Source organism: Solanum pennellii, chromosome 9 (assembly GCF_001406875.1).
Source record: "Solanum pennellii chromosome 9, SPENNV200".
In the NCBI taxonomy this organism is placed as follows: Eukaryota; Viridiplantae; Streptophyta; class Magnoliopsida; order Solanales; family Solanaceae; genus Solanum; species Solanum pennellii.
Genome location: NC_028645.1, coordinates 6,026,230 through 6,037,035, shown reverse-complemented (window position 1 = coordinate 6,037,035; position 10,806 = coordinate 6,026,230). Strand labels below are relative to the sequence as shown.

The following is a 10,806-nucleotide window of genomic DNA, read 5'->3' as shown; positions in this document are numbered from 1 at the left end:
TCATTGTATCTTACTAAATTATGTATCATATTTATTGATTTCACATAAAAAATATTATACACAAGGTACAACAAATACATCAAAATCATTGTATCTTACTAATTTATGTATCATATTTATTGATTTCACATAAAAAAATATTATACACTTGGTACAACAAATACATCAAAATCATTGTATCTTACTAATTTCAATTTCGTGATGTTGTGGTAATAAGAGCTAATCATCGAACAGACTTTATCGTAAGAATTAGAAAACTATGAAGTGAGATAAACTGATCTAGCAAAGATCAATATTTGGATGCTATCAATTTTGTAATCCCTGTTTGGACAACAAATGTTCAGCAAGAGACAATAACAAATTGTTTTGGACACTGTAAAATTTATTAGGAGGATGCAATCTCAGAGAATTTAAATGAACCTACTTGTAAAAACGTTATTCATGAACTTGAGGTCATGATTAATGATCTTTACCATAATAAAATGGATGACAATAACATGTTGAATTATCGGGGTGAAAGTGATACATATTTAGAAGTCCAGAGCTTAGAAAAAGTTGTGGATGCCACCGGAAAAGCCAATGTTGATGATGAAGTTGAAGATGATATTATACCATTGAAATGAGTTACACGTAAGGAAACACTTATCGCATCTAGAACTCTTCACCATTTTATGGCGCAGTTCGAAAAGACAACACCAGAGCTCGTGGATGTAATAAGAAAACTTAAAGATAAGTTTCAACTACATTTAAATTTAAATTTAAATTTAAAAAATAAACAGAATACAATAGAACTATATTTCACTATATTGTCTTTAGATATATTTTTACTTTCAAAAATTATTAATTTATGACATCAATGGGATCATATATTTATATAGAGATTTTCTGAAATATATTATCTTATCAAAACTGGTGATTTTTTCCATTGGATCAAGTTGAAACCAAAGAAAAATATTATTTTAAAGAAATTATTAATTTATAGAGGTTTTAATGCATACCATTTTCAAATTCATTCGAACGATTTCCAAATTAAAAAAAATATTTATGAAAATTTATCTGCATGTGAAGCAATGTCAGATCAAAATATTAGATAAGCTATAGTTTTAACAAAATAGAGATAGTCCAAACTGTACTTTACAATTTAACCATCATCTTATTGAAACTTTACTCCAGTTCTATTTTTGACACTCTTGGAATGGATTCTCAATTATACTTTTCAAAAGTTTTTGATATTTTTAAAAGAGTTGAGATTAATTTGTTCCCAAAAAAAATTCTCAAGCATGTCCCACAATGCCCATCCTCAATACTTAGTTCAAGCAGTACAATAGACTGCTAACATGGATCAAAATTTCCAAAGTTTTGATTCATGTTAGCAGTCTATCAAACATTAACAAACAAATAAATAAAATACTTGAAGAGTTAATTTGAATAGACGTTCATCCAACTGCTTAAACTATAAATAGTCGCCAAATGTATAATGTATTAGGTTCATTTGTAGGTTTAAGGAAGATCCTTCCATCGTTTCAGTGTGGACATTCATAAAGGTAACATTACAAATGCAGCACTAAGGGTATCAAATTGGCAATTTGGAATGAATTTGAGCATCAAATATTCTCAAAACAAGTTATAAATTTTCACAAACTTATATATGTATATATCTTACAAATTCTCACCACATTACTGACAATCAATAAGTATTCATGCAAATACTATAAGACACTGTTAGCCTATTGTAGTTGGTGAAGAACTTGATGCACTTAGCTTTTAGAAACAAATTAAACCCATAAATTTTAAAGCATTAAATTGGATAAACAAAATAATATCAAAAACCAAATTAGAATGCATGAAACAGAAGATGAATTAACAACCAGAAATACAAGGGGAAGAAACTCAGTAATCAGAATGGATTAAATTGGACAGGACTAACTGAACAAACCATAATACATTATATGCAACACAAAACTGGAAATGCTTCAACGTGAAGAATACTTATTGACAGGTTGGGTTTTGCACACATTGATGGGTTGAATTCGGGCTACTTCATTTCACGAGTTGTCCAAAATCAACCCATCAGAATTTTATTCCATGCCCAACCCTTCAAATATAGGATAGGTTTGGGCGAGTCAAAGGGGTGGGTTTGGGTTAATTTTGACACTTTATGTACAAGTGAACAACAATAACATACATGTGATTCAAATGGGATCAGAGGAGAATATGATGTACAAAGACCTTACCTACCTAGTCTTGTATTTGATCTGTTGAGTAGAATTTGCTATCTTTGAAACATCTTAGGTTCCTCTCTTCCTCTTTGTTTTTATTCCAGCAGAGAAGTAATTTGGTTGTAGTCTTAGGCTTTACCCACTTCAAACCAGCATGTTCAAAATATTTCCCAAAGTTGAGCAGCCACATTGCAATATGTAAAGAAGTGGCTGGCTGACAGTTACTGCATAAATGCCATTTTTCCTGTGTTAAGACAGCCATGAGAAGCAATGCCACCTTGAGATGGGTTTGTGTTCTCCAAATCTGAAAGCAAGGCCAAGTGTTCTGTGTAGTTCATGTAGCATGAACAAACGGTCAAGCTTCCAAAAGTGCTGATATTTAGATGGAAAAGCACATTATATGAAGTGGTACATGGTATGCTAAGCGAAAACTTCGTATACAACCAACTAATAGCATTTGTTCTTTCATATCTAAAAAATAAGTATTGTGCTACATGCTAATTCAAGGGTTTCCATTATCCCGCTCTGGTACCAAGTACGAGTTTCATAAGTGATGCCAGCACCAAGCATATATTCAAATCAAATTACATTTACAACTTGAGAGAGAAGGATTAGCTCAATGCAAATTTTGTGAACCTATTTGGTTGGGCACGAAATTGACAAAGAAAGACAGACTTGAAATTTGTGTTATTAACCGGCCATACATTTTTTGTGGTTAGAAAATAGGAAGTTTAAAGTTGAATTGTTTTTAATATAGGACTATGTCATTCGTTTGGAACTGACTAGAAAAGAAAGAGTGTCACATAAAATGGAATAGAGAGACTAACTCGTTCGAATGTTAGCATAGTTGCTGTTTAAATGTTAGAAATCGTCGGTAAGGAAATAGATCTTTGTCACTGCAGGGAAGAAGGATCAAGTCATATTACCTGAGTTAAACAAGCTAGTGGCAACCCTTCAGCTTGACTAGTTGATGTGGATCAGTTTTTGTAATAACCTCAAATTTCATTGGTTGAAATATCCATTTTGGCATTCCCATTCGAACCAGTGTTGGCGGATTGTGCCAATTTGGCAGTAGCATGGATTTTATTTGCTATTGGCACAAGCATTTCTGCTGCCTTGGCCAATAATTGATTTTCATGCTCCCTTGATTTCTCTATTCTCGCATGCTGATTTGCTAATTTAGAAAATAACTGCATTGCTTTCTCAGCAGCAGCATCCAAATTATGTAGTGCCTCTTCATACACATGGACAGTTTCACAAGCTGGTCTCTGCGTACCGGTTGATCCAGTTTTTCCAGTCTGCAAAGGTACAGAAAACATCTCAGTGAAAGCAAGGCAATTGCACATAGTATTGCCTCCACGAACTGGACAAGGATCCTTTGACTGTTGGGTCCTACATGTTTCCTCAGTTAGCTTTGGATGAGCCACAATGTCTATTGTGTACATCAAAATCAAAGGAAATAATAACATTTATTGGCACGTTGAAGAATAAAAGGAAAATAAGAAAGAAGTTATCGGAAATTGTTAAAATGAGACAAACATTCTGCATGATACACAAATTATCCTTATTGACATAAAGAAAATAAATATATGGAAAAGAACATGATACCGTAACGTATCTACAGTAGAAAGTTATGACAAGCAATTAGCAGTTTTACTACTACATCTTGAGATACCTTGGAGGATGAAGAATTAGGGTCAGTCATCAAGGAATGAAGGTTAGTAACTTTAGCTTGTGCCCACTTTGGGAGTCTTGAAATACTGAATTTAAATGCTGTCGCTGGTGAACTCATTTCTCGACAGAGTACTCTCTGATTTACTTGGAAGCGTTTTGGGGTCATAGATATGCCTTCTGGTTGATGATGATTAACCACATGAAGTTTGATTTGACCTGAAGTTTCCGGAGCAGCAAATTTTGCTGGGGATAGCGGACAAGCATTTTCCTTAATTTTCCTCAGCATCCTTAATGATAAAGAACCAGGGACTTTCCAAACAAAGATACAACCATCACTACTTACCTGAACTCACCAGAAATCAATGTTAAGATTGGGAGAAAAGCTAAATAAACTAGTTTAAAACAGGAAATATAGAGCAAATCATTGTAGATAGGGAAAGTTTTTAGCAGATTTAGCATGTTTCATTAAGTTGAAGTAACATGAATTCAAATGTTTTGCATCACTCCCTCGTAGTGATGGCACCCAAGGTAGCCATCATGGACTTTGGTGTATTCTTCCAACCTTTACCATCATGAGCATGGACTTAAGGACACATGGAGAGACGCTACTTTTACTTGTTCTAGTTTATATATTAAGGTTCATTCTATTCTAAATCCTTTACATGTTTTCCTCATGCCAATCTATATTGGAGTCACCCAGACAAATCAGCAAGGAAGCAAGAGCTAACTTGGAAATAGAAGAGTCATCTAAGTTTTGTCCAAGTTTGGAGTTCATTATAGGTTAGTTCTCACTATACTGGTTCCCTGATAGGAACCAACTCTGAAACTCCTAATTAGAAAGATCATAGTTCAGATAGCAGACCACTAAATCAGGAAAATGTCCATAGGATGTACTCACAGAAACGAGATGCTTGCAGTCAGGTAAAAAGATGAGACCAGTTATAACATCACCATGCCCCACTGCTTGTGCGACCATATCCCCAGCCATAATGTCATATAAGCAGAGAATCTTAAAAGAGTCTGAGCAAACCAGATAACTAGAGCTGGGATCCACAGATACCTGTAAAAGGTGATGTAGGTCTAACATAAAATCAACTCGATGATACCTATTCAATGGTTTGTCAGTATTTATGTACCTTTATAGGATCCCCTCCAATATGCTTAAATGACCTGATTAACTTCCCAGAAGGAATGCTGAATGTGTTTATCTTCTTATCCTAAGACAAAAAACATTCTTAAGTCTACAATTTGACATAGTCTGAGTTATTAAATGTTCTGACATGTTATCGCTAGAAGAAATAACAACAGCCTTATTCAATCATTATCTATCTGAATTTTTTCTTTCAGAAAGAATAAAGCGAGCAAGCACTGCAATTCAAAATTTACCTGCCCCACAGTGACAGCAATCTCGGTGGAAGCATCAACTGACATGTCATATACAACTCCTGGTAAGACTCGATGATAGCAAGATATTTTGTATGCTGAATCGATCATAGAAACATCACAAAAAACCAGAGACCTGTCAGGCAAACACAAGAGTAAAGGGGCATGACATATCATGCAGAAGCAGCTGCATAGAATGATTTTTGTCCTCAAAAGTGAAGCCGTGCAATGTAATAAAATTAAGTCATTCCTCAAGCATAAGCTACAAAATCATGTTAAATGTTAAGAAGCTTATGGGTGTAGAGGAGAAGAGTATATGTGTCAAGATGCTTATGCTTCAACATATCAATTTCATCAAAATTTACTAGTTGCTTTCAAAGTCTACTCTAACCTATCCGCGTTACAACTTATAATCTTAGTGCCACTGCAAGCACATTTTACGCAGGTCACAGGAGCAGAATGATCACGAAAACTTCCGATGAGGTCAAAGTTCCTGAAATGGGAGTTAGTCAAGTTAGTTATAAATGACTATTTAACTTGTTGAACAAACTCAAAAGACCAAAGGCAAACCTTTGAACATCATAGAGATGAATCATGCCATCCTTTCCCCCCGAGGCAAGAACATAATGGCTGTGTGGAAATGTATCAGCAGGAGCATCAATGCTTTGCAAACTGAAACTCAGTGATAGAATTTCGCCATCATGAGCACCCTGCAAATGTAAGTAGAAGGTGTAATTTGGTGTACATGGCCATGGTGTATACAAATGGAAAAGAATTATAAGCAAGATACAATTTCAATCAAATCAACTACACCCGATCAGCTCACTAGAAGAAGCAAACCGCTTCAGTTAATTGCACCCTAAAGCTATACAGGTTTACCTGGATGCACATATAATCAGTTGTATGTAGATTGAATAAATGAAGGTTTCCAAGGAAATCACCAGCTCCTAGATACACTCCATCTGAACTAACTGCCATTGAACGATAACCAGTAGAGGCAAAGCCTGATACCAGAGAATCACGTTCAAAAACACCAGTCCTCTCTGTTTATATACAAAAAAAGAGAGTATTAACAACATGAATGGCATATTATAATAGAGATATTTGAGGCAAACTCTTTTTTATAACGTACTATATTACTTTATACTTGATCTTTGCTAATATATTTGAGACAAACTTAAGCAAAGATTCTTCAAGTATAGAAAGAGCACTTTTTGGTATCTTGAGGAAAGATGGCACACCTAAATGCGTAGAGCCTGCTGAAAGGGTACTCATAGATTGGTCTTCTGTTGGAAGAGGCAAGCTACTAGATTGTAGTTCAAGATCCCACAACCTGATACTGCCATCAGCAGAGCATGTTGCAAAGGAAACTCCACCAGAACATCCTTTAGCAACGCATGCTTTGGAGGGGTCATGCATGTGTTCGCATGAGAAATTCTTGATGTCCCATATGCAATCACTATGTGAAACTAGCACAGAGCACCTGCTGGCCTGGAAAATATATCACGGGGCTATCATGATTATCAGTCTTACATATGCCACATAATCGCGAAATTGAGTTCAATCCCAAAAGAGCATGATCCATCATGGCTTATGTCAAACTAAAGGAAATAAGAAAGTCAAGGTTAGGAAAGAACTAAGAGTTTCAGAGAAACACCTTGTCAACATCCTGAACATCCCATATGAAAAGGCTGCGGTCATCATATATCACAACTGCAAGGGAGAAGTTACCATCAAAATTGATGAACATATGAATATATTCCTTCTACTGAAAATAACTAGTTACTTACCAAGTTTTTGCAATGTTGAAAATTGACAAGCAATTGCATTAGGTAGACTCTGCAACTGCTCATGTCCATTTTTTCCAATCACTACATGGCAGTCTGCAACACTTCCTTTAATGTGTCTGGTTTCAGGATAGCATAAGCTTCCAGCATATGCAAGAGAGTTCGCACAAAAAAGTTTGACTTGTCCATTATTGCATGCACAAGCAACCAACTTTCTGGATACAGATAGTCCAAAGCCTTTCTCAACCTGAAGTCCCAAGTACAAAAATGATGACAAGACTAGAGGGCCTTCTTATTTTTGAAAAGGTAGTACATACCAGTTTATAGCACTTTAATATCAGAAAATTTCAGGAAGTACAGTATTTCTTTCAAAGCTTTTCTTCAGTGTAATTGAGTGTTAATGTGCAAGACGTAACAATATATACCTGTAATTCAACAGAATTTGCAATAGTCATCTCTGAGTTAAGATGGCACAAAACCCCTATTAACAAAAGAAGAAATTAAAGTGCTCAGGGACATGCAACAACATAAAGATAACAGATGTATGTTAAACTTGTAACCTGCATCTGTCAGTGCATAAACATGCGAAGCTTCACCAGTTTGAATATGATCAAGGAGACTACTCTCACTCCACATAGGAGACGCAACAGCTATGAAAGAGCATCCTTTATAATGACCAAGATTAGCTTGTTTTCCAATTGCACCTGATGCTGTTCTACCTATCATACGAGATCTGGTAGAAAATCCCAATTTCCAGAACTTCAGGTGCTTCTTTCCTGCGGTGATAAAGAATCTTCCATCTGATGAGAAGCTAACAGATGCAATTGCGGAACTTGGTGTGCACCCCTTGCATTTTGTAATTAAGGTCTGATTTTGAAAATCCCAGAGGCAAATATATCCATCATGAGGATATCCAACAGAAGCAAGGTGTCTGCCTGCGGGTAGTAACATAATAAAGAAAACGGGAAAGAAGAATAAGACACCGAGGGTTATGTCCTATTTCATGTATCTCAAAGAAAACTAGTTGCTTAGATAAAGAGCAATGACTAATTACAACAAACCATCAGGTGAAAAGGCAATGCATGCTATGCCGTGTTGATGACTCTTCAATTCGTATTTCATAGCCAAACTTGCTGCTTCCCATATCACTACAGCAGGATGAGGTCCTGACTGAAATATGACCCATTAGTAAGTGCAAAAACTAACTTAACAAAAGTAAAAAATAACAAAGCTAGTCACACAATTTGAACAGAGCACTCTTTATATGTGCATCTGTATGTATCTTTTACTGCTATTATACATATACAAGTAGGTCTTACCACTAAAATGAAAGACAGTTATGCCAGCATATAGCTAATAAGTTTGAGCAGGACAGCTAATTTTATCCATGTTGCAGCTTTTACAAGCCATAGAAGCAGAAATATTTTTTCTGAAAAGATAACATATTTGTATATATATAAACATCAGCACATATTCAGCTGGACCAAAATGGATAGTTACATCAGCCTTGTTCTTCTTACAATGGTTCTAACACATCTAAGGTTGAGTCATGACTACCTATGTATTCAGACTTATACCAAAAAACTCAAAGAAGAATACAATTGGATTTAACATTTAGTGAAGTGCAACCTGTATCTTCAAAACAAGCAGAGGAGACATATTGTTGAAGCTGAAAAGACAATCTGGAGAAGCGGTACAAAGGTGAATATAGTCAATCCAACCCTCTTATCTCTACACAATGATTCCTATTTCACCATATTGGTGCATTAAAGGATTAAGAAAACTCTTAGAGATGAGCCTACGACCACCTAAGCTGGAGCAACATCCTCAAGAAACAGCACAGAGACCGGACTCTATTCTCAAGGGAGCACTGCAAAGTGAATTACTGGTGCAAAATAAAAGACTGTTTTAGTGGGTACAAATCTAAGCTCATCAAAAAAAAAAAAAAAAATCTAAGCCCATCAAGAGCAACATCATAATCTTGCATTGAGCCAATAAGTTGTTGTTCTGTTTCTCAAAGTATCAGCCTAAGCCCATGATGTGACATCCTTATAAAATCAAGTAAGGACCTTATAAGCCTAATTGACATGCATTTGAACTATACAGCAAGGATATGGACCCACTTAAACCTTCAACACCTCATCGCCATCAGTGTCAGTGCCAACCGCCATGAAGTTAATCCTTTTTGTTTTTCAAAAAGAAGGCTAATTATAAAACCATGGAATTAATCCTTATGGCACTGACTCATCATTGTGAAATTTTCTTGAAGGATCATGCTTTGACTATCCAATGACTGGTACAGTATACCTTCCTTGACCATGAGCTACCTCATTATAATCTTCAGACTACACAATATAGAACAAATGTATAAATTTTCTCCAATTTTTTCATGTTTGATGCTACACATAATTGACTGACGGCGATATCAGAAAAATTTAAAAGTCAAAACTACTTCTACTCTATTCAACTGAACTAGTTCCTCTAATGCAAAGTTGACTCCGGAACTATGCCTCCCCCTACCTTTCTTATTCCCACAAGTCAACATTAGACCTAAACTCTTACATAGAAACGCAGATCGTTCAACCTCATTTGCTTACTTAAGCCTCACATTTTTTCCGTCTAGATCACTACGTCATTCTGATCTCTTCAGACTACAAAATGTAGTACAAAACAAATGCACAAGTAGACAAATCCTCCAAATTTTCATGTTTCTATCAAAACCACAAATAGAGAAATCCTCAAAACTTTCATGTTTCATACAAAACACAAATAGAAAAATTCTCCAAGTTGAGAACAGATTCCATACCTCTCCAGCAGCAATAAAACGTCCGTCACACGAAACCGCGACACAGCTCAACGGCTTCGGCAATCGATTGGACACAACTAAATGCGACTGCGTGGATGAATCGACGTCATAAACCACCGCAACACAACCTGCAATATACACACACTTCGAATTCGAAACTCCAGAAGCCAGTCCATTCGCATTCTCAGTTGTGAAACCGACAATCTCCTCTAAAATCAGCTGCCAAAAAAACAAAATCAAAAACTGACACATTAAGCTAAGAAAACACATACAGATTGATTTCGAAAGCTATACATTGTAACAATAATGATCATACCTTCGGAATTTCAGTCTTCTTCTGCTTGCGAATCCGTTTCATCTTCTTCAATTTTGTAAACCCTAGATGTAATGATCAAAAGGGACACACTGATATCTGTAGCTTAAAGGCTGAGTGAGAAGGGGCGGGAAATTAGCTCAAATAAAAAAATGATGGCGTACGTTATGTTTGATTTTTTGCAGAAAAAATGACAGAAATGACCTCTTAATAGTTAATATTCTATATTTTACTCCGAAATATAGAGTTTTCTATTTTGTTAAGATAACAACTTCAACCCAATTATTTATTATAAAATAATTTTTTTCTCTCACATTAATATTATATTATTATTTCTATTTCATAATATAGATCATTTATTTATTTCTTTTTTTTTACAAATAATCACTCCTTAATATTTATTTGATATATAATTTTAGTTTTTTCAAACTTTTCATTAAATATATAATTATATTTTAGTCTAACTTTCTAAATAGCATAAATTACAATAAATATTATATATATTACATATTAACGAACATTAATATAAAAGTGAAATCATTAATGAAATATAATTCCATCATAAATATTGTATTGTCGTAAAATTCATTTTAAATTTTACATAAATATTTGTCACGACCCAAA

The 10,806-nt window shown here is 35.0% G+C and overlaps 1 protein-coding gene across 2 annotated transcripts; it reads right to left on the bottom strand.

Moving 5' to 3' along the window:
• Positions 1-1,609: 1,609 nt before the first annotated feature.
• LOC107029641 (mitogen-activated protein kinase-binding protein 1) lies at positions 1,610-10,306 on the bottom strand. 2 transcript variants are annotated; one of them, XM_015231074.2, is made up of 17 exons: positions 10,186-10,306; positions 9,870-10,088; positions 8,125-8,233; positions 7,624-7,998; positions 7,489-7,544; positions 7,067-7,310; positions 6,934-6,989; positions 6,518-6,767; positions 6,156-6,319; positions 5,847-5,986; positions 5,668-5,769; positions 5,280-5,412; positions 5,030-5,110; positions 4,792-4,953; positions 3,895-4,236; positions 3,146-3,517; positions 1,610-2,544 (listed from the first exon to the last, which is right to left on the bottom strand). In XM_015231074.2, exons 1-16 carry the CDS (start codon positions 10,225-10,227, stop codon positions 3,215-3,217), a joined length of 2,778 nt encoding a protein of 925 aa, XP_015086560.1. In that variant the 5' UTR covers positions 10,228-10,306; the 3' UTR covers positions 1,610-2,544; positions 3,146-3,214. The 2 variants fall into 2 exon arrangements, with proteins under 2 accessions (XP_015086560.1, XP_015086561.1); XM_015231075.2 differs by lacking the exon at positions 10,186-10,306 and having other exon boundaries at positions 1,898-2,544; positions 8,125-8,229; positions 9,870-9,982.
• Positions 10,307-10,806: the final 500 nt, after the last annotated feature.